The sequence below is a fragment of the Saccopteryx bilineata genome, chromosome 2 (genome assembly GCF_036850765.1).
Source record: "Saccopteryx bilineata isolate mSacBil1 chromosome 2, mSacBil1_pri_phased_curated, whole genome shotgun sequence".
In the NCBI taxonomy this organism is placed as follows: domain Eukaryota; kingdom Metazoa; phylum Chordata; class Mammalia; order Chiroptera; family Emballonuridae; genus Saccopteryx; species Saccopteryx bilineata.
This window is the reverse complement of record NC_089491.1, coordinates 227223301-227245745: the sequence shown is the minus strand read 5'-3', so window position 1 is coordinate 227245745 and position 22445 is coordinate 227223301. Positions and strand designations below refer to the sequence as shown.

General features: G+C 46.4%; 1 protein-coding gene across 4 annotated transcripts in view; it reads left to right on the top strand.

The window, feature by feature from the left end:
- The first annotated feature begins 5405 nt into the window (after nucleotides 1–5405).
- DOP1B (DOP1 leucine zipper like protein B) overlaps nucleotides 5406–22445 on the top strand; it is a 103598-nt gene continuing 86558 nt past the window's right edge. For 2 of the 4 annotated variants that reach the window (XM_066259421.1, XM_066259418.1), the window contains exons 1-2: nucleotides 5406–5553; nucleotides 12010–12174. In XM_066259421.1, the coding sequence (XP_066115518.1) occupies nucleotides 12037–12174 (138 nt within the window). In that variant the 5' untranslated portion in view covers nucleotides 5406–5553; nucleotides 12010–12036. Of the gene's footprint in view, nucleotides 5554–5929; nucleotides 6166–12009; nucleotides 12175–22445 lie in introns of those variants that run through there. The other 2 variants (XM_066259420.1, XM_066259422.1) reach the window with 2 other exon arrangements.

Below are 22445 nucleotides of genomic sequence, written 5' to 3'. Positions count from 1 at the left end.
ATTGCCTGATTAAATCCCACATGCTCTTATGTTCGTCTTGGACCATAGCTCCTAAGGCATTTTAATTTCTTTTATGGCTCTAAAAACATTTTAATGATTTTCTGTACACTTCCTGCCTCCCTTTTACATTCTGGTCTTCCTCTACGTGGGCTTCCTGAGTCCTGCCAATAATGGGCAGTAGCACAGGGATGTGGATCACTTTCAGGATGGCCTGATGGACTCACAGACAGGAAGTGCACAAGTAAACAGGCAGGCCAATCCCTTTGATTTCATCCCTGTCCCCTTTATTGTCTCTACTCAGATCTCACCTTGACATTTTTGGGTCAGCAGGTAGCCCACTTAGAAGACTCTTAATTATAAACTGCTGATATGAATGGCATTTCTCATTTTTAAAAAAAGGCCCTGGCCGGTTGGCTCAGCGGTAGAGCGTCGGCCTAGCGTGCGGAGGACCCGGGTTCGATTGCCGGCCAGGGCACACAGGAGAAGCGCCCATTTGCTTCTCCACCCCTCCGCTGCACCTTCCTCTCTGTCTCTCTCTTCCCCTCCCGCAGCTAAGGCTCCATTGGAGCAAAGATGGCCCGGGCACTGGGGATGGCTCTGTGGCCTCTGCCTCAGGCGCTAGAGTGGCTCTGGTCGCAACATGGCGACGCCCAGGATGGGCAGACCATCGCCCCCTGGTGGGCAGAGCGTAGCCCCATGGTGGGCATGCCGGGTGGATCCCGGTGGGGAGCATGCAGGAGTCTGTCTGACTGTCTCTCCCTGTTTCTAGCTTCAGAAAAATGCAAAAAAAAAAAAAAAAAAGCAAAAAAAAAAAAAAAATGCAAAAAAAAAAAAAGAAAGAAAAAGGCATAGAGGGCCCTTATTGGATGATCTGCCCAGCACCCTCTCCCCAAGAATTACCTCTTGCCTCCCCACCCCCTGCTTCTTCCCCAAGTTTACAGCTGCAGCAACCACAAGATGACTTTGTCCTGCTAGCCTCAGTTGACTACTCCAGCCCTGGGACCAACTGCAATAGAACCCGGGAAAGCTCTGAGCTGTTACTGTGAGCAGGTCCACCCCATGCGGTCCAAAGAGCAGAGGGAGCCAGGCATTGCTAGGGAAGGAGACAACTGACTCTCAAAAGCAGCAGTTACAGAGTAGCCCAAAGAGAGACAGCTCCCGCCCCATGGTGGCAAACCTTTCCTGGCCTCAGACCATTCCTGAGACACCTGGTTCTAAAACATGCTCCATGATCTTCTGTAAACTTAAAAGAAAGTTCCTTTTTTCTTAAGCTAGTGTGAATTGGGTTTTTGTTTTTGCAACCAAAGGAGTCTAATAAAAGTGCATAAAAATGTTTCATGGTATGCAATAGTGAAAAATAGATTAGGCTTGGAATCAGAAGGGAAAACGAAAAAAAAATCATGAATTGAGAATCCATGGCATACTAAGAGTTTCCCAACACTGTTTTACATAGTTCTCACAACAGTCCTTTGAGGTAGATACTAATGTTATTTTTCAAGTGAGGAAGTAAAGGTTTGGAGAACTTGATCAACTTGCCAGGATCACATGGCTAAGAGCCGAGAGCCAGGATCGTCTCTAGGACTATCTTGGCGTGGAGTTCCCTAGCTTTACTTGGCACCTCACACTTGTCACATTCAGCTTTACCACTATGAGTGTAGAGACAATGGGAAACTCTCTTGGTATAAAAATGAAGGGAGGTTATATAATGAATGTAGGTGATTTGTAAGCCATGTGGTTATTGGATCCCCAAACTGGATCTCCATAAGGTAGATAAATAAAATATAGTTTAAATGGGTTATCTATCAGATGTGTTCTTCAGACACCAGATGGAGCCAGTGATCCTGTCTACATCAGCTTCTCTGTGACACACTTTCTAGGCTGACCTATGTGTGGGAAACCCCCACACAATATCAGCCTTAGACCTGACCTTGGACTTCTCGCTCACCTACAGAACTGCAACAAGGATTGTGACAGAGCAAAAAGCCGAACAGTAATGTAGTGTGGAGATGAAACCAGTGATAATGACGATCCTGACAAAGGTTTACTTGTTCCTGCAAGTCAACCACAGGTGGGCACAGCATCAAATACAGAACTGTGCAGGACTTCTATCCAGATGGGTGGAGTAAAATCAAGTTTATAGAAGAGACACACTTAAAAAGTCACCAGTATCTTCATACAGAAACTCAGAATATGTTTATCTGGCCAATCTCGCGAATGGGTGGGCTAGCTTGAGCCAGAGAATGTAGTCACCTCTGACTTATAATGCCTTTTCTATGATTAGAAGAGGTAACAAAGTTCTGATTTCAATTAAACCTGAAATGCCCTAATTAGTATGAGCAGAGCTAAGTAGACTTTTTTTTTTTTTAATTTTTATTTATTCATTTTAGAGAGGAGAGAGAGAGAGACAGAGAGGAGAGAGAGACAGGGGGGAGGAGCTGGAAGCATCAACTCCCATATGTGCCTTGACCAGGCAAGCCCAGGGTTTCGAACCAGCGACCTCAGCATTTCCAGGTCAACGCTTTATCCACTGCGCCACCACAGGTCAGGCGAGCTAAGTAGACTTTTAAGTGCGACAAGACTTGACCCAAGAAACACTTCTTGTAGGAATAAACTTTCAAATCTTAATGCTATACGTTTACTGTCAATCCTAGTTATAACCTGAGTTATTACTTTAAGGGTTTAAAATACAGTTAACCCTTGAACAACATGTGTGTGAGGGGTGCCAACCTCCCACACAGTGTAAAATCTAAATATAACTAATACTTGAACTTGTCAAAGTTAATTTAAATGAACTTCCCACACACTTGGAGTTCTTTGGAGATAGGTGACATAAATATAAGGCATGCATATTATTTTATGTAAATTTATTAGGACAAAGTTGTACCTGGTGGTTTTGGCAGACTGGTTCTCCCTCTTTTTTAAAGGTGAGTATAACTGTTCTTTTATCTCATCAGTTCAATGCACTGTGGGGTGTGGCTATAATTTGAAAAATCTCATCATTTTGTCAACTCTGGTTTTTATTTATTTATTTATATATTTTTTTACAGACACAGAGCGAGAATCAGAGAGAGGGATAGGGACAGACAGACAGGAACACAGAGAGATGAGAAGCATCAATCAGTTTTTCGTTGTGGCACTTAGTTGTGCATTGATTGCTTTCTCATATGTGCCTTGACCATGGGCTACAGCAGACCGAGTGACCCGTTGCTCAAGCCAGCGACCTTGGGCTCAAGCTGGTGAGCCTTGGTCAAACCATAAGAGCCTGCGCTCAAGCTGGCGACATTCGGGTCTCGAACCTGGGTACTCCACATCCCAGTCCGAAGCTCTATCCACTGCACCACTGCCTGGTCAGGCTCAACTCTGTTTTTGTAAAAATGAAATTTATCATCTCTTCATTAGGAAATAAATTTTCATGAAATAAATTTTCTTGCTAAATGCTCAATCCTTTTGTTTTCCTCTGCTTCTACTTTAAGACCATTCCCAGAATTGACCATTGGAGGATTTACATCCAAGGCATTTAGTATATAGCCAAAGAAGATGGAGATAGCTAGGCCAGAGATCCAGCAACCCAAACTATTAAAATATTCTTGGTGATTTGGGGAAGGAGATAAATCCCCTTGGGAATCTGAGACAAACGATATAGTCTTTCTCCAAAAACATTCATATATACTTAAAATGTTCTGCACAAATTATTTATTTTTTGTATTTTTCTGAAGTGAGAAGCAGGAAGGCAGAGACAGACTGCCGCATGCTCCAGACCAGGATCCACCTGGCATGCCCACCAGGGGGCAATTCTCTGCCCATCTGGGGCGTTGCTCTGTTGCAGCCAGAAACATTCTAGTGCCTTAGGCAGAGGCCATGGAGCCATCCTCAGCGCCCAGACAACCTTGCTCCAGTGGAGCCGGGCCTGTGGGAGGGGAAGAGAGAGAGAGAGAGAGAGAGAGAGAGGAAGGAGAGGGGGAGGGGTGAAAAAGCAGATGGCAGCTTCTCCTGTGTGCCCTGGTCGGAAATTGAATCCGGGACTTCCACACGCCGGGCCAACGCTCTACCACTCAGCCAACCTACCAGGGCCTGTTCTGCACAATTTAGGGTATATGGTACTCTCATGCCAAACTCTTTCATGACTGCCTTAGCCCCAGACTAGACCTGAACATTCTTAAGGGACCTTAAGGGGTTCACGGGTAGAAGCTTCTATAGAAATTACAACCTCAATCAACAGGTAGCATAGTTTTGGTTGGTCCCTAACCCCATCTGGTGCAGCCAGGCTGCTCAGGTGAACTCCACCTGACTCCCATCCTTCAAGGTGCCTCTTGCCCTGCAGCTGTCAGGTCAGGTTGGGTAGGTCTAAACCAGAGGTCCCCAAACTACAGCCGGCCACATGCGGGCCCCTGAGGCCATTTATCCAGTCCCCGCCACACTTCCCGAAGGGGCACCTCTTTCATTGGTGGTCAGTTAGAAGAGCATAGTTCCCATTGAAATACTGGTCAGTTTGTTGATTTAAATTTACTTGTTCTTTATTTTAAATATTCTATTTGTTCCCGCTTTGTTTTTTTACTTTAAAATAAGATATGTGCAGTGTGCATAGGGATTTGTTCATAGTTTTTTTTTATAGTCCGGCCCTCCAACGGTCTGAGGGACAGTGAACTGGCCCCCTGTGTAAAAAGTTTGGGGACCCCTGGTCTAAACTGTCCCAGGTCCGAAGGTTTGTGAGAATGACAGGAAGGGGTTACAGTTTATCTGTAAACATTAATGCTCTTTAGAGTTGACGAGAGCCCCTTTCCAAGCCAAGATGCACTTAAATTAACCAAACTCATCTCAGGAATTAACTTCTTCACCTCCTCCGATGCCAAGGGTCGGGATGGTTGCGGCCTGTAGGGGCGAGGCACCTTAGCTGGAGTCCTCTAGCCTCCTGAGGCCCGCCTCCTCCCCAAGCGTTTGAGTGACCGGAAGAATGGGCGAGCCGGATGCCTTGGTCCCTACCTTGCTTGATTCCCACGGTTCCCCTGTCTCTAACTACAAAGCCCCTCCTCGGGCAAGCTGCTCCAACCGTCCGCGTTCTTTGGGTTTCTCGGGAGCGCCAGGTTAGGGTCGGAGGCCCCTGCTCAGCTGTGCGAAGCCTGGTCTGCTGGGGACTGGCCCACTGCGAAGGCACGAGCTGGCAGCGGCTGCTGACACCGACGCCCGCCGATGGCCCGGAAGCTGTGGGACGAAGCCGCGTGCTCCGCGGTCCAAGCGCAGGATCCTCCCACAGGATCCTCCCACTCCCACCGAGAGCCCGCCTCCCAACCTCCCGGCCCAGCTCCGAGCGCGCAGGATACGCCCACGGTCCCGCCTCCCGCACCTAGGTCCCGCCCTTGACCCGCCCCGCGCGCCGAGGGCCCGCCCCCGGAGCCGCCCCGCCCCGGAGCCGCGGCCGCACGGGCTCCGGCGCAGCTTCCTCCGCGGTCCCGGCTTCCCACTGCGCCGCATCCTCCGTCCTCTTTCCGCCGCAGTCCGGCCGGCTCCTCGCGCCGCTCGTGGGGGCGTCCCTGAAAAAGGCCGCCGCCGCTGTGGGTAAGTTGGGCCCGCGTCCTCGGCCTCCGCGTGGAGCCAGGGGAGCCCAGGCGTCTCCCGCCGGCCCGCGAGTGGCGAGAGGTGCAGGCGTCCTCCTCGGGCTGCGCAGGCTTTTGGCGGTGAAGTGGCGCCGGTCCCGGAGGGTCGGTGGCTTCCGGAGCGCAAACCCGTCCAGCACTGCTGTAGTGCGGGGGCAGTTCTAGCGAGGCCGTGCGTGGGCATTGGTTCCGGCCCGGGACCCCCAAGAGGCAACCCAGGAGGCTGGGCAGGTACCTCTGTTCTCGCTGCTCCCGGTAGGGCGAGAAGTGCGGCCACGCCCTTGCCGGCGGGTTGAGGTCAGGTGGGTCACGGCCTCAACTCGGCTTGCCGACGCTGGAGAAGCTGTCCCTTTGTTTGCTGTGCGGACCTAGGCAGGGAGGAGGACTGAGACCCTTATAAAATGAGGGCTTTCCTGTTAAGGGAAGACCCCAAAGTGTCCCCGGGAGAAGGGATTCTAGCCTCGGTGCGCGCTCTCTGCCTGCCTGTCCCCTGCGTCTGACAGGATTGCTGGCTGTCGCTGACGTGGGTGGCCCTTTAGCAGTAGTGCAGCTGCTTATGGAAACTGCACCGCAGGTACTTCTCTAACCTGGGACAGCTTCCCTACACCTTGGAAAACTTCTGTAGGGTTATTTTTTTAAATAAGGAAGTGGAGCTCCCCTTCCCCCGCCCCCTTCAGCTTGCTCCCATTACTGTCTTTAAATTTTCCACAATTTAATTACCGTTTTGAAAGACCAAATGAAATATAATGTGCCCTAGAGTTGACAACCACTTAACCAATTGCAGAGGAGTGTTTTTGTGCTGTAGACTAAGGGTCATTATCTGTTGATAAATGTTCTTGGTCATGAAGGTGGGTGGGTAGCTGTTATTTTTCACTGTTTTCTTTTTCATGTAACTCAGAATTGTTCCTTCATGTAAACATCCCTACAATTAACTTCTGGCTCTGGCTGTTGACTTTTTACTTGAACTTGTTTTTCTGAGGCATTTAAGAATAGGTAAGGAGAGAGATTTTCTGCTGACAGCTTAGATTTTCAGTCAGATCCATCTTGTCAGATACAGTTGTTTAAGTGATGACTCTTGTGTATATTATTGTTAGTAGGCTGTAGAAGTCTCGCACAGTAAAAGTATTAAGGATAGGCTGCAAGATCATTTTAAATCTGCTGCTTTAAGTGCTGGACTATAGCATAATGTAGTGAAGGCTCTGTGCATTATGCTCACCTGAGCTAGAATCCTGATCTGCCAATTGCCTGCTGTGTGCCTGGGGCTGTTTTTTGGAGGGCCTGATTTCCAATATCCTCAGCTGGAGGTCCATGATACCCATCTCACAGGACTCTTGTGTGTTGCTTGAGATAAATGCATGTGTAAATGATGGATTTCCCAAGCCTACCCAGAAGACTTTCTTAATAGCATAATATTGAATGCCCCATATTTTGAAATAAAGGAGCTTTCTTGAATGACTATTTCCAAACTTCTTAATTGTGCTGTTAGTTTTATGGAATAGTACTTTCTTTGTATAGCCAACATTGAACTGCTCCAGCTACCTGCTCTTGTGACTGACACCCTTTTATATATATCTATATCTATCTATCTATCTATCTATCTATCTATCTATATATATATATATTTTTTTTTCTGAAGCTGGAAACGGGGAGAGACAGTCAGACAGACTCCCACATGCACTCGACCGGGATTCACCCGGCATGCCCACCAGGGGGCGACGCTCTGCCCACCAGGGGCGATGCTCTGCCCCTCCGGGGCGTCGCTCTGTTGCGACCAGAGCCACTCTAGCGCCTGGGGCAGAGGCCAAGGAGCCATCCCCAGCGCCCGGGCCATCTTTGCTCCAATGGAGCCTCGCTGCAGGAGGGGAAGAGAGAGACAGAGAGGAAGGAGATGGGGAGGGGTGGAGAAGCAGATGGGCGCTTCTCCTGTGTGCCCTGTCCAGGAATCAAACCCGGGACTTTTGCACGCCAGGCCGACGCTCTACCACTGAGCCAACAGGCCAGGGCCCTGACACCCTTCTTGTCATGAGCAGTGATGCCCCTTTGCTACCCACCTACTAAACACACATGTTATCACTGACAAGGCTTTCTCTTTTCCTGCTAAATAGCTGCCCACACCTGTGAACCTCTGCTGGTAGTTGGGCTTTCTCTATTCTTTCCTCTTGCCAGCATCACTCTGTTACTTCAGCCTGCCCTCTGTCACTCTGTGTGCCACGTTACATTGAAATTATGTATTTAGGTATTTCCTCTTTCATTGGACTATGAACTATGAGAGTGAAACCCAGCTTTTTTAATGTTTCTTCTCTCAGTTCTTTGACATTTAACAGACTACACATGGGGATTACAATGGTTCAGAGATGCTGGATTTCAGACCTGTAAATTTCCTGGGAGCATAAAAACTTATGGACTATTTGGATGACATCTTACTTTGCAAAATAAGCAAACTACCACCTCTCGTTGTTACCATTTAATATTTTCAAAGTGTGAAGGTTATTTCAGAAAAAGGGGCAGGCCTTCCCAAGAATGAGCAAGCGAGCCTATGGTGTGGGTACAGTATATTTTTTGGAGAGGCCCAGCATGTGCAAAGGCTCTGTGGTAGGAAGAGTTAGTCTTAGGTTAAGCAGAATATCTTGAAGAGAGAGGTTGGAGGAACCCTGTAGGCCACAGTATGAGTGGGAGAGGGGTTTGGACTTATTGTAAGTTTAACGGGAAGAATTGATTGATTGATTGATTTTTTACAGAGACAGAGAGTGAGTCAGAGAAAGGGATAGACAGGAACAGACAGACAGGAACGGGGAGAGATGAGAAGCATCAATCATTAGTTTTTCCCTGCGCGTTGCAACACCTTAGTTGTTCATTGATTGCTTTCTCATATGTGCCTTGACCGCGGGCCTTCAGCAGACCAAGTAACCCCTTGCTGGAGCCAGCGACCTTGGGTTCAAGCTGGTGGGCTTTTGCTCAAACCAGATGAGCTCATGCTCAAGCTGGCGACCTCAGGGTCTCTAACCTGGGTCCTCTGCATCCCAGTCTGGCGCTCTATCCACTGTGCCACCGCCTGGTCAGGCTTAATGGGAAGAGTTGAAACATGGTGAAGATGGGTTTTTCTTTTTCTTTTTTTTTTGTGACAGAGAGAGACAGAGAGAGGGACAGATAGGGACAGACGGGAAGGGATAGAGATTAGAAGTGTCGTTCTTCATTGTGGCACCTTAGTTCATTGATTGCTTTCTCATATGTGCCTTGATGAAGGAGGGGGGCTTCAGCAGAGCAAGTGACCCCTTGCTAAAGCCAGCAACCTTGGGTTCAAGCCAGCGACCTTGGGGTCATGTCTATGATCCCACCCCGCACTCAAACTGGTGAGCCTACACTCAAGCTTGTGACTTCAGGGTTTCAAACCTGGGTCCTCTGTGTCCTAGTCCGATGCTCTATCCATTGTGCCACCTCCTGGTCAGGCGAGATGTGTTTTTCTTTAAAAAATTACTGATTTTTAGAGAGAGAGGAAGGGAGAGAAGGAAACATTGATTTATTGTTCCACTTATTTATGCATTGATTGGCTGACTATTGTATACGCCTTGATCAGGGATTGAATCCTCAACCTTGGCATTTTGGAACAATGCTCTCACCAACTGAGCTACCTGGCTAGGGCAGTGAAAATGTGTTTTAATTTATGTGCAGAGGGTTCTTGGATTGCTGTGTGAAAGTACATACAGAAGTGTTAGGAAGTCTCCACAGGCTTGCGGGGGGCAGGGGGAGGAGGAGCCATGTACAGCAGTGCAATCAAGATGGAGAGAGGCAAGTCCACAGCTGTTTTGGGAGAAGAGCCAACCGGAGTAGGGTGCAGTGTGGCCAGTGAAGAGAAGGAAGAGACTAGAATGATGTCAAAGGTCCCATGGGTGGTAGAGCTACTTTCTGAGTTAAATAAGACTGGAGAAGGAGCATGCTGAGCAAATGGAATCAAGAGTAGAGGGTTTTCTTAGTTTAATTTATTTTTATAATTGTTCTATTGTTAATTTTTTACTGTGCTTAAGAGGATAGGTTTTTTTAAACAACAGCATTATTGAGATATAATATACAGACAATAACATTCACCCGAATATACAGTATAGAGATTTTTAGTAAATTTTCTGAGTTGTGCGCTCATCGCCATAAGCCAATTTTAGCACATTTCCATTTCCCTAAAAAGATCCCTTGTGCCTATTTGTAGTTCTTCCATCCCTACTCCCCACCCTTGGCAACCACTGATCTCCTTGACATCTCCATAGATTCAGCAATTCTGGGCATTTAATATAAACAGAATTGTACAGGTCTTTCATGACTGGCTTTTTCTACCAACTGCGTGTTTTCCAGGTTCATCCTTCCTGAACCCTGTTTCAGTACTTTGTTCCTTCTCACTGCCAGTTAGGAGATATGTTCCCTCACTTGGCCAGTAAATATATGTGGCTGGAGAGCCTAGTTTGGGATGCACCGAGTTTTGAGACACCTGTGCCACATCCAGGTGGAGGGGTCAAGTGGATACGTGCATGACTGTGGACATCAGAGGGAGGTTTGGGCAGGTGTTATAAGTCCATGGGTCGCTAGCACAGGGATGGTATTTGTAAGTTATAGGAATGGGGAGATATAGATCACCAAGAATAAAGAGAAAAAGAAAGAGGCACCCAGGCTTGGTGCCAGGATTGTCAACATTTCCATATCTTATAGAGTACTTTTTGGAGTTGTAATTTGTTTAAATAGACTGATGGTATGACCTTCAGATTTTTTTTTTTAACAGGAAATATTCTTACCTCAAAAAAGTCTATATTGAAGGCATCCTAAAACCGTAGAGAATTCTGGACACATACTACAGAATGGACAAATAAATACACAGACTTGCCCCATCCTCTGGGGTTGGACGTTGGGGCTGGACACCGGAGGGAGGGTGTCCTGTAGTACCTATGAGTCTCTGAGGTCATAAATATAGAATACTTCATGGGTCAGCATTAAGTACTCTCACAGATTTTTAAATGAAGGAATAAAAACAAAACGACATAAGTGTGCATGTATATTATATACATTACAATGTGTAAACGATGGGTGTGTTCACAAAGTCAAGTCAGCAGCATTCCCTGTTGTTCTTTGTTTCCTTTTGTCTCATTGCAGATAAAAATAAAGGGAAATGATTGCTGCTAGAGTTGTGATTAGACCGTCTACATCTTGGGCTTTGCAATAGCTGCAGTGGTTCATATATAATGAATGTGTCTAGCCACAGGAAAAGATGAAAGAATCCATCAAAGAATGTACAAGGGCAAGAAGAATAAAGGGATAGTTTGGGCTCTGGTGTAACCTCCTACATCTAGACTCTACACCAGGGGTCGGGAACCTTTTTGGCTGAGAGAGCCATGAACGCCACATATTTTAAAATGTAATTCCGTGAGAGCCATACAATGACCCTTGTACGTTACACATTATCCAATAAAAATTTGGTGTTGTCCCGGAGGACAGCTGTGATCGGCTCCAGCCACCTGCAACCATGAACATGAGTGGTAGGAAATGAATGGATTGTAATACATGAGAATGTTTTATATTTTTAACGTTATTTTTTTAGTTAAAAATTTGTCTGCGAGCCAGATGCAGCCATCAAAAGAGCCACATCTGGCTCATGAGCCATAGGTTCCTGACCCCTGCTCTACACTCTGGCCTAAAGCTGTCAGGGAAGCACCTGGTGGGGCCTGTAGGGGGATGGGAGCTCAGTAACTGAATAGCTTGTCAGAAGACTCTGACATCTTCATGTTTTTTTAACTTTTTCTCCCCACCAGATTTTTAAAATTTTTTTATTGATTGGTTAATTTTAGACAGTGCGAAATAGAGAAAGAAACATCAATTTGTTGTTCCACTTATTTATGCATTCATTGGTTAATTCTTGTATGTGCCCTAAGGGAGAATTGAACCTGCCACCTTGGCATATAGGGACTACCCTCTAACCAACTGAGCTACCTGGTCAGGGCCAGATTTTCTTCTAGAATATGTCTAATCCTCTATCCTGGTCTAGTAGTAGAGAACCATTGGACTACCAAATAGGTTTCCTTAGGTTTTATAAATGCTCTACAATGGGAGGGGCCATCTGCATTCAGCACTATCCATTGGCAACAATATGTTAGCTGCTTTGTGAGTTCACCTCCCAGAATTAATTTTGTCAGTGAGGTAGAACCCCAGCCTTGTTGATTCTACCCACGTTATCCATTCATCTAGCTCAGAATCCAGGAGGGTGGGAACTGTTTATCTTTTATCTGTGACAGTGCCTGGACTAGAAACCTTGCTCAAATATTTGAACTGGATCTCCTGAGTGCACGGTGCTGTGCACTGGACGCCTGTCCTCAACAGCTCTGTGCTGGGAATGATTTGTGTCCTTGAATAGCTGCCTCACTTGTTATTTTTAATTTGCTTTTAGATATTTCCTCTGCTGTGAGAATGTAAGATGGATCCAGAAGAGCAGGAACTACTTAATGACTATAGATACAGAACTTACTCTTCAGTGATTGAAAAGGCTTTAAGAAATTTCGAGTCCTCCAGTGAGTGGGCGGATCTTATCTCTTCACTGGGCAAGCTCAACAAGGTATGTGGGCGGAGTGTGTTTGTATTGCATGGACGCAGGGACACAGCTGTCCTTCTCCTTTATATTTTTTAACTATTGAATTGATTGGGGTGACATTGATTAATAAAATTATATAGGTTTCATGTGTGCAATTCTGTAATCCATCATCTATATATTGTATTGTATGGTCACCACCCCAAATCAAGTTCCTTTTACTTCTTCTAAGGGATTGTCAGTTACATGCTGATTATAATAATTAGAAAATATAGATAAGAAGAGCCACCCACACTGTCACCCAGAGTTGCCACTGTTAACCGGTCATTGTACGCACTTCCTTCCTGCTTTCTTTCCTGAGCATGTCGTGCGGACATAGTCAGTAGAGTAGCTGAACAGTCTTTTTCTCAATAAAATAGTCCAGTCAGTTATTTAAAGATGAATTGTTTTCTATGTACGTTTAGGATTCATATGGCTTTTTCTTCTTTGGACTAGTTTTATGACCATTTTACTGCTGACTGGTAACTCCTGGTTACCAATGAGGAATGAAATAAATATTGAAATCTGCCTATGTTTGGACAAGGAAAAGGGGTCAGGTTTGGGAAGACCAAAACTGGTCCCACGCAGGCTCGACCTTGTGTTCTGTAGATGGCACTGTTGTATTTTCCCATCCTGCCCAGAAGGAGGATGACACAGAAATGGGCAAGCACTCAGATGACCTCTGTGACCGTAGGTAGGAGACACCTGAGCTCGAAGAGGCTGCTCCAGCTCTGTGGCCATCTGGCCAGGGTTCCTGGCTGGGATCCCTGGCTTTGGAGCCCTAGTGCTATGTGGGAGTTGGGGGGTGCCCAGCCCTGCTCTGCAGCTCTCCAGTCCCAAGGTCACAGACACTGCAGATTCTAACAGACCTCACTAAAGAGAAAGAATTTCTCCATTTACCTCTTCAAAGAGTAGGGCGGGGAGTGAAGAATGCCAGCAGGCTGACCATGGTGCCATGCCTGGGCAGCAGTTCAGCCCCAGCCACCGAAAGCTGTCCGTACTCGCAGGTGAGCAGGTATTACAGGTAGTGGCTGGGAAACTGCGTGGTGTCTTGCAAGGTATATTTACAACCTGTGAACGTCATGACTGGGTGCTGGCTGAGATGGACCGCTGGACAGATGTCAGAAAAGAGCAGATAAGAACCTAAGAATTGGGTTTTACAGCTCTAACCTGGGAATTCTCGAGATGAGACAGCACTTGGGGTAAGGGAGAGGCGCTGAAGGGGGACTTAGGTGTGCTCGGGTTCTTCCAGATGCCGTCTTAGTACTCAACTCTCCTGGAATCTAAAAATAGCATAATTATTTTGGGAGGACATGTATTCATTATTTTTATGTTGAGGTAAAATTTACCTAACATAAAATTTACCATTTAATCATTTTAGAGTGTATCATTAAGAGGATTTTAGTACATTTACAATGTTGTGTATCACCACTTTTTAGTTCCAGAACATTTTCACCACCCCTGCCCCAGACCCTGGTAACCATTGATGTACTTTTTGTGTCTATGGACACTTCATATAAAGGGAATCCTGCAATAGGTGGCCTTCTGTGTCTGCTTGCTTCCGTTTAGCATGTTTTCAGGGTTCATCCATGTTTAAGACACCAGCACTTCACTATTTTTTATGACTAAGTACTACAGTGGTACCTTGAGATATGAATTTAATTCATTCTGTAACCAAGCTCATAAGTCAGTCAACTCGTATATCAAACTGCCAAAACTGGACCAGTGTGCCAACGCACCAACTAGCATCAGCTTCCCGAATCACGACTCGTATCTCGGAATTTCACTCGGATCTTGAACAAAAATATAGACCGAGTCATAGCTCGTATCTTAAAAAAATTCGTATGTTGGTCTGTTCATACCTCAAAGTACCACTGTATTCCATTGTAAGGATAGACCACATTTTGTTTATCTGTTCATCCACTGATGACATTTGGGTTGTCACCTTTGGGCAACTGTATACAAGTTTTTGTTTGAATACCTGTCCTCACAGGGCATTCATTCATTCATTCATTCATTCATTCATTCATTCGCTATTTGAGCGCCTACAATGGGCCAGCACTGTTCCAGTATCAGGGTACAGCAGAGAACAAAACCAGCAAGACCCCACCCACATTCTGGTGAGGAATCCGGTGAAGCTGGATGATACACAGAATATATGGGATCTTAGCTTTGGCTGGATAGCTCGGTTGGTTAGAGATCATCCGGAAGCATGGAAGTTGCCAATTTGATCCCCAGTCAGGGCACATACACTGTTCCTGTTTCTCTCTCCCTCTCTCCCTCTCTTTCTTTCTCTCTAAAATCAGTAAAATAAACATTATACACACACACACACACACATATACACACATACATATACATACACATACACATATATATGGGATCTTAGATAAAATATTATGGGAATAGTAAAGAAGGGAGAGGACAGTAAGTGTTTGGGGGACATAGTGATAATAAATGGGGTCATCCAGGAAAGCCTTGTAAAGAAGGTACCATTTGACCAAGTTCAGGGGCTCTGGTGTGTCTGAGCCAGTGAGATCACGAAGCAAATGAGGGATGAGGAGAGCATAGGGGATGAGGCCACAGAGGCAGGGTGTGGGGAAAGCTCCTAATCTTGTAGATCCTTTAAAACTAGAGTCTGACAGTGGCCATGAGTCAGCAGGGATCTCTGGGGGGAGCCAAGCAGAGGGACATAACTTGCTGCCCTTCTAGCATGCCAGAACCTAATCTTGTAGATCCTTTAAAACTAGAGTCTGACAGTGGCCATGAGTCAGCAGGGATCCCTGGGGGGAGCCAAGCAGAGGGACATAACTTGCTGCCCTTCTAGCATGCCAGAACCATTTCCAGCTGCCCTGCTGAAGGTATAAAACGGGAGGGCTCAGGCAAGGTAGAGACAGGGACCCCTTTCCAGCTGCCCTGCTGAAGGTATAAAACGGGAGGGCTCAGGCAAGGTAGAGACAGGGACCCCTTCCTTTTGGGAGCTGCCGTTGTAATGGGGTGGTGTCCTGGGGAAGGGCTTAGGTGCTGAATATACTTCGCAGGGGCAGCTGACAGGATTTGCTTGGCCCTGGCCGTTTGGCTCAGCAGTAGAGCGTCAGCCCAGCATGTAGCCGTCCCAGTTTCAATTCCTGGTCAGGGCACACAGGAGAAGCACCCATCTGCTTCTCTACCTCTCCCCTTCTCACTTCTCTCTGTCTCTTCCCCTCCTGTAGCCATGGCTTGAATGGAACAAATTGGCTCCAGGCACCAAGGATGGCTCCATGGCCTCCACCTCAGGTGCTAAGAAGAGCTCGGTTGCTGAGCAACAGAGCAATGCCCCAGGTGGGCAGAGCATCACCCCCTAGTGAGCTTGCTGGGTGGATCCCAGTTGGAGTGTATGCAGGAATCTTGTCTCTCTTCCTCCCCTCTCACTGAATAAAAAAAAATATACCAAAAAAGGATTTGCTCATGGATCAGAGGAGGGATAAGAAAAACAGGCATCAAGTACGACTCCTAGACTTGCAGTTTGAGAAGACGCAAGGGTGTCTCCATGGGTGGGCAGGGAGACCAGGGGTCACTTTGGGACAAGTTAGCATGAGGCACCTGTAAGTGTGCATAAGCAGTTGGATATGAATCATACTGGATAAAAAGTTGAAAAAAAAAAGGTTATACTTGGTTCCCAATTCTTTGTAATCCCACAACTGTATTCTCTTAGTGCAAACTTCCTGTTCTGCTGCTGGGATTAGGCAATGAGTGCAAGCCACTCCCTTGAAAAATTTGCAAGATGTTGGTGGGATGAGGGTGACAGTGTTCCTACCTCGGCCCTGCCTGTGACAGGTGACATTCATAGTGAGCATGCTGTGTGCTAAGGACCTGACACGCATTACTGTAGAGTACCCACATCCTATCCTGAGATAGTTTTAGACTGAGCAAGTGCCAGAGGGAGGGCTTCCACTCAGGCCCCTGGCTCCAGAGCCCTGTTCCTGAGCTTTTTCATGTCAGTCTTTGTGTGGCTCACCTAAGGGCACAGGGTGCACCTTCTTGCTGTAAGGGGCACTGTCTTCATTATCCAAACAAGGAAGGTGCAACTATTGGCCCAATTTTACAGATGAAGGTTAATTTACCCAGTGTCACGTGGCTATGATTTGTGTGGGTTGAATTGTGTCCTCAAGAAAAAAATATTGAAGTCCTAACCCTAGCACCTCAGAATGTGACCTTATTTGTAGATTGGGTGTATAAAGAGCAAGTCATGTTAAAATGAAGTCATTCAGGTGGGTCCTTATCCAGTATGACTGGTGAAATTATGAAAAGGGAAGTTGGTACTCAGATATGCACATGGGAAAGACACCATGTGAGGAAAAGAGCAAGGATCTGGGTGATGCAATTAGAAACCAAGAAACCAAAGATGGCCAGCTGACCACTGGGAGCGAGAAGAGCCGCCTGGAGCAGATCCTCTCTCCTAGCCACAGGAGGAACCAGCCCAGCCCACACCTTGACCGAGGGAGTCCATTTGTGTTGTGCTTGACATGCGGTGCTTTGTTGCAGCAGGCCGAGCAGACTGACGCAGGGTAGAGTCAGGGTGTGAACTCCTGGGTGCTGGGATATTGCACTGAACACAGATATCCTGCTCTCGGGGAGCACAAGGTTTGGGCGACAGGAGACAACAAATAAAAGGTGGTGTCCGGTGCTGAATGCTGAGTGGAAAAATAAACAGGGAAGTGGGGTAGTGAGGAAGGAAGATGGGGTGCTAGTTGAGACGGAGATGGCTCTCTGATAACGTGACATTGGAGATTTGAGCAGAGGCCCAGATGCAGCATGTGAGCTGGCAGGGAGGCCATCTGGGGTGTGGGGCTGTGTCCAAGATACAGAAGGGGAGGGTGTGGCTGGGCAGAGAGGTGACAGAATATGAGGGAGGGGAGATAGCAGGGCAGATCATGGGTTTTGTTCTGGGATGGAGGGAGAGCCGTGGAGCCCCCGGGAAGGTTTTGAGCAGGGTGACTGTGCCTTACCTGTTAGGAGAACCCTTCATGGCTGATGCGTGGGGCATGAGCCCAAGTGTGAGAACCTGCTCTGGCGGCAGTGGGCAGCTTCAGCATCCAGATTGTTGTCCCTGGACGTGGGGGGTTTGAGAAAGTGCTGGAGGGAGCAAGCCTCCATCTGCGTTCATGATTACCTCTGTGTTCAAGGACACCTGGCAGGAGGTGATGTGCAGAAAGAATTTCCTAAGGCTTTAGTGATAGTTAGATTTCTTGGACTCACACAGGTACACAGAAATCCAGTGCATAATTAGTAAAACATCTTTACAATGCAAATAGAAAAACATTGTCTACAAAGGTTAGGTCAGAATGCTTTGTAATTAAAGTAGATGATTGCAGGTTATCAAACATATACTGGACACTCAACAGAAGGCTTGCCTCGACAGATGAGAACACTGAGTCCCAAAGGTCTTGGTTTGTCAGGCTGTGTACAAGTTCTAATTATATCATTTTTAAAACTTGCTGCATTTTCAGTGTCATTTTTAGAATTTTCCTGTATTAAAGAAAAGTTTATCTTTTATAGTTTCTAGGCATAGCCACATGAACAGGGTACTATTTGCTTAATTGTGTATCTGAGGCTTCATTCAGGCCATCCCCTTTCACTGAATGTTTTAAGATCCAGTATATTTTGGACCCTTGTGAGCCCAAACACTCACTGTACTAAGCCTGGATGAAAACTCTGATTATGGAAATGAAGGCAGTACAGATGAATGCATTCTGTACATTGTAGAACATTAACACTAAAGCTCCTTTTTAAGAAATGTCATAATGTTCCTAAATGAACCCCCTTTTTTATTGCTTTTATTCAGTATCCCACCCTTGCACAAAATGATCAGAAAGCAGGTAACATGCATAGCACAGGAAGTGGGAGGTCTTGGGTGTTGCTACATGTTTCAGCTCCACTTAATTACACCTCTTTAAAGCAGAACCTCCTCATTGTGGCCTGTCATACTAGCGCTGTGGCATGCTGGGTAGAGCTGGGCAGGCGCTGGCAGGTGGACAGTGCTGGCAGCTCCAAGACCTCTTCTGCCCCAAAACTTGATGAATCTGAACTGAATCCTAATTTTTACTCTAGCCCCAACAAACTGCCCCTCTCTGTGAAGTAGAGGATCTGGGTAAGTTTGCACAGGCTGCCATAGCGAGATACACAGACTTGAGTGTTGGGAACTGGCTTGTGGTTCTGGAGGCTAGAAGTCTAAGATCACCGTGCTCCGGGGCCTCTCTCCTTGGCTTGTGGATGGTACCTTCTTGTTTTGTCCTCCTGCGTTCTTCCCTCTGTGTGTGTCTGTGTCCTAATCTGTCTTCTTATAAGGACACTAGTCATGTTGGATTAAGGCCCACACTAATGACCTCATTTTGTCTCAGTCACCAATTTAAAAGCCCTGTCTCCAAATTCAGTCTGAGGTGCTGGGAAGAGAGGGTTTCAATATCTGAATTTGGGGGGATGAATATCAGCTCATACCAGGGTCTGGCAATGAAATACCAATTCTGTCTCCACATACCAATTTTTTAAAAACTCATTTTCAATGGGAGCCCCTTTGGTTTTCCACTGCATGCCTTGTGGGAGAGTAGAGTGCTATTTAATCTTTTATTACTGGTCAGGAGCATCATGAAGAACTTCACTTCTCACGTGTGGTGATACCATGTCTCTGGAATGTCTAGTTGCTCAAGGTAGCCTTCCCAGTGGTCTTAGTCTATTCAGGGCACAAATACAAAATACCACTGGCTGTGTGACTTCATAGAAAATAATGACTTTCTCCCAGTTCTGGGGGCTGAAAGTCCAAGGTGAGGGTGTCAGCATATCCAGTGTCTGGTGAGATCCTGCTTCTTGGTTCTAGTCTTTGTGTACTCTCTCTGGGGTCTCTTTTATAAGGACACTCATCCTATTTATGGGGGCCTCCACCCTCATGACTCAATCACCTCCCAGAGGCCTCACTTGCAAGTATCATCACATCAGGGGACACAGGTATTCAGACCATCACGTCGGGGAACACGGGCATTCACACCATCACGTCGGAGGTCACAGGCATTCACACCATCATATCGGGGAACATGGGCATTCACACTATCACATTGAGGGGCAGGGGTATTCACACCATAGCACCAAGATTGGTGCCCCACCCACTGTACCACACAAGCCCGGGACCAGTTCCTTTGGGCGCTCATCCCTGCAGGGAGAGCTTTCACATGTGTCTCCTTGTTAGGATCTTTTCAGTCCTCTACTGAGACACAATTTGAATTACTGCTCCTGACCCCGCTGGACCAGACTGATGAGCAGGTGACCTGGGGTGTGGCCTGAGCTCCTCTCTGTCCACGTAATGCTTGTTCCATCTGTCACCTCACGTTTAGGGCCCCATCTGTTTGAGTATGATAGCTCAGTTTGGGACAATTATTTTAGTCATTTCCTAGTAACTTTTTAATGTCTGGGGTGGTGACCTTGCAGGTGGAAGTTAGCAGATAAGTGGGGTGTTGGGGACATACTGGAATGATACAGGCGTTAATGCCTTCTGAGAGGAAACCAACCTGAAAGAATGTTTTTGGCAATGGTGGACCCTTCCACTTTGGGATAAAGCAGATCTGTGCCTTTGCAGGAGACAGTGGGACTGCAGGGCCATTTGTTCCCAGCAGAGTTCTCATTTTCTCGGCACTAGACTCTGTAAGATACAGCTAATAGGATATCAGTGGCACTCTCACTTCTAATGTGTGGCATCCTAGCCACTGTCACCCTTCTTTTGGTAGGTGATATCTTGGGGCTCAGATGGCATGATTGCTTCCCCCCAAATCAGCAAGGGTGTTGCTGACTCAAGTTGCAGAGGTGCCTCCCTGTGAGCCCCTGAAACACTGAGGCTGACACGGTCCTTTAGGAGGAACGTCTGTCTTCGCTGGGAGAAGTCTGGTGTACTTCCAGTAATTTGCAGCTAGAATGGTTCAGTTATTTTGTGTGTGGGCAAAGGATCATTTTGTTGTTCTTCCTTTCAGATCTGCTAGAGGGATGGACATAGTTCAGATTTGGACAGATGTATTATTTCTCCAGTAACCTAATGACAAAATCTTGTCCAGCAGAAATGAGTTTATGGATAAGGGAAGGGACTTTGAGGTACACTTACATTTTGTAAGTTTTGTCAAGAAAGTTATGAAGCTAGAAGTTTCATGTCAGGCCATGGTAAGGCAGGTGCTGTGGACTGATGTGAGTGTCTCTCCTATAAATTCCCTATGTTGAAACCCCAACCCCCAGTGTTACTGTACCTGGCATTAGGGTCTTCAGTTGGTAAGTAAAGTTAAGGGGGGTTATCAGGGTGGGACCCTAATCTGATAGGACTGTGACCTTTTAAGAGGGAGAAACAGAAAAGTCAGTCACTCCTCTGTGTTAGGATGCAGTGAGAGGGTGCCCATCTACAAAGCAGGAGGAGAGCTCAATCAGCTGACATCTGAACTTGGACTTCCAGGCTCCAGAACCTTGAGAAATAAAGGTCTGTTGTTCAGGCCCCCAGCCTATGGTTCTTAGTTACTGCAGCCCAAGTTGACTACTACTAATACAATAAATTTGGTTGTGTTTTAAAAAGGACAGTCAATTCAACATGAATACCAATATTCAAGTTTGTATTTGAACCAACTGTAGATGTTCCTATTTATCTTTAAAAAAAAAATTTTTTTTTTCTTTTTAAAACAATTTTTAATGTTTATTTTGTTGATTTTAGAGAGTGAGGAAGGGAGAGAGAAAGAGACAGGAACATCAGTCTGTTCCTGTGTGTGCCCTGACTGGAATCGAACCAGCAACCTCTGTGCTTTGGGACAATGCTCAACCAACTGAGCTATCCAGCCAGGGCCATATTATATTTATCATTTTTAAATGGTCTCCCTTTCTCTCTTCTTTCTCTTTCTTTTTTTTTTCTTTTTTTCTTTTTTTATTTTTTTTCCAGAGACAGAGAAAGAGTCAGAGAGAGGGATAGACAGACAGGAACGGAGAGATGAGAAGCATCAATCATCAGTTTTTGTTGCGACACCTTAGTTGTTCATTGATTGTTTTCTCATATGTGCCTTGACCGCGGGCCTTCAGCAGACCGAGTAACCCCTTGCTCGAGCCAGTGACCTTGGGTCCAAGCTGGTGAGCTTTGCTCAAACCAGATGAGCCTGCACTCAAGCAGGCGACCTCGGGTTCTCGAACCTGGGTCTTCTGCATCCCAGTCCGTCGCTCTATCCACTGCACCACCGCCTGGTCAGGCATTGTTTTTTTTTTAACAGCTCTATTGACATACAATAAACTCCACACTTATTTAAAGAGTATCATTTGATGGGTTTTGACATATTTCCCTGTCAGGCCATCACCACGGGAAGATGGTGGGCATGTATCCACCTCCAAAGGTTTCCTCATGCCCTTTGCAGTCCCCCTCCCTGCCTTGCTCCCTGCCTCCCCCTTACCCCGTTCCTGTCCCCAGGCACCGGCTCAGCTGCTTTCTATCACTCTACATTAGTTTGCATTTTCTGAATTTTTATATAGACAGAATCATTCAGTGTGTACTCTTTTTCTCTCTGGTTCATCTGACTCCTCTCAGCAGAACCATCTTGAAAGTCATCCAAGTTGTATGTGTTGGTAGTTCACTCTTTTTTTATTGCTGAGTAGAATTCTGAGGACCTGCTCTCTTTGTTCATCCAATTCTCTGTTAATAGAGTTTGGGCTGCTTCCAGCAGGTATATATTTATTTTAAAAGCGGCCACGTTGTATTCCAAAGTGGTAGCATAATTTTGCACCCCGTCAGCAGTGTGCAAGAACTGGTTCTTCCACATCCTCGCCAGCCCCGGGTGTGGGCGTAAGAGCTCCTGTGGCTTTTTGCTTTTCACAGGTGACTAATGATCAGAGAGTTAATTTGTGATTATTGTAAATTTGTTCTAATCCTATAGAAATATAACACAAAGATAATTATAAGAATCTTTGTCTCTTTACTGTATGTAACAGCAAGAACCTAGAAGCAACCCTTCTCAGGAGGGGCATGGCACGGAATAGGTCAGGGTGCAGCAGTATGACAACATGCAGTTGTCCAGATGCAGTGGGCTTTCTGATATGAAAAAGTGCTCATGGCAGAATTGAGGGGGCAGACAAGAGGCAGGCTTCATATGTAGCTCTCCCAGTCGTGTGTATGTGTGTGTAGTGTAGGAAGTGCTAGAAGCTAGAAGCTCCTTATTGTTGGACTGGTTCACTTCCAGTTTTCCATCATTCTAAATGATGCTCTTATGAACACTCTGTGC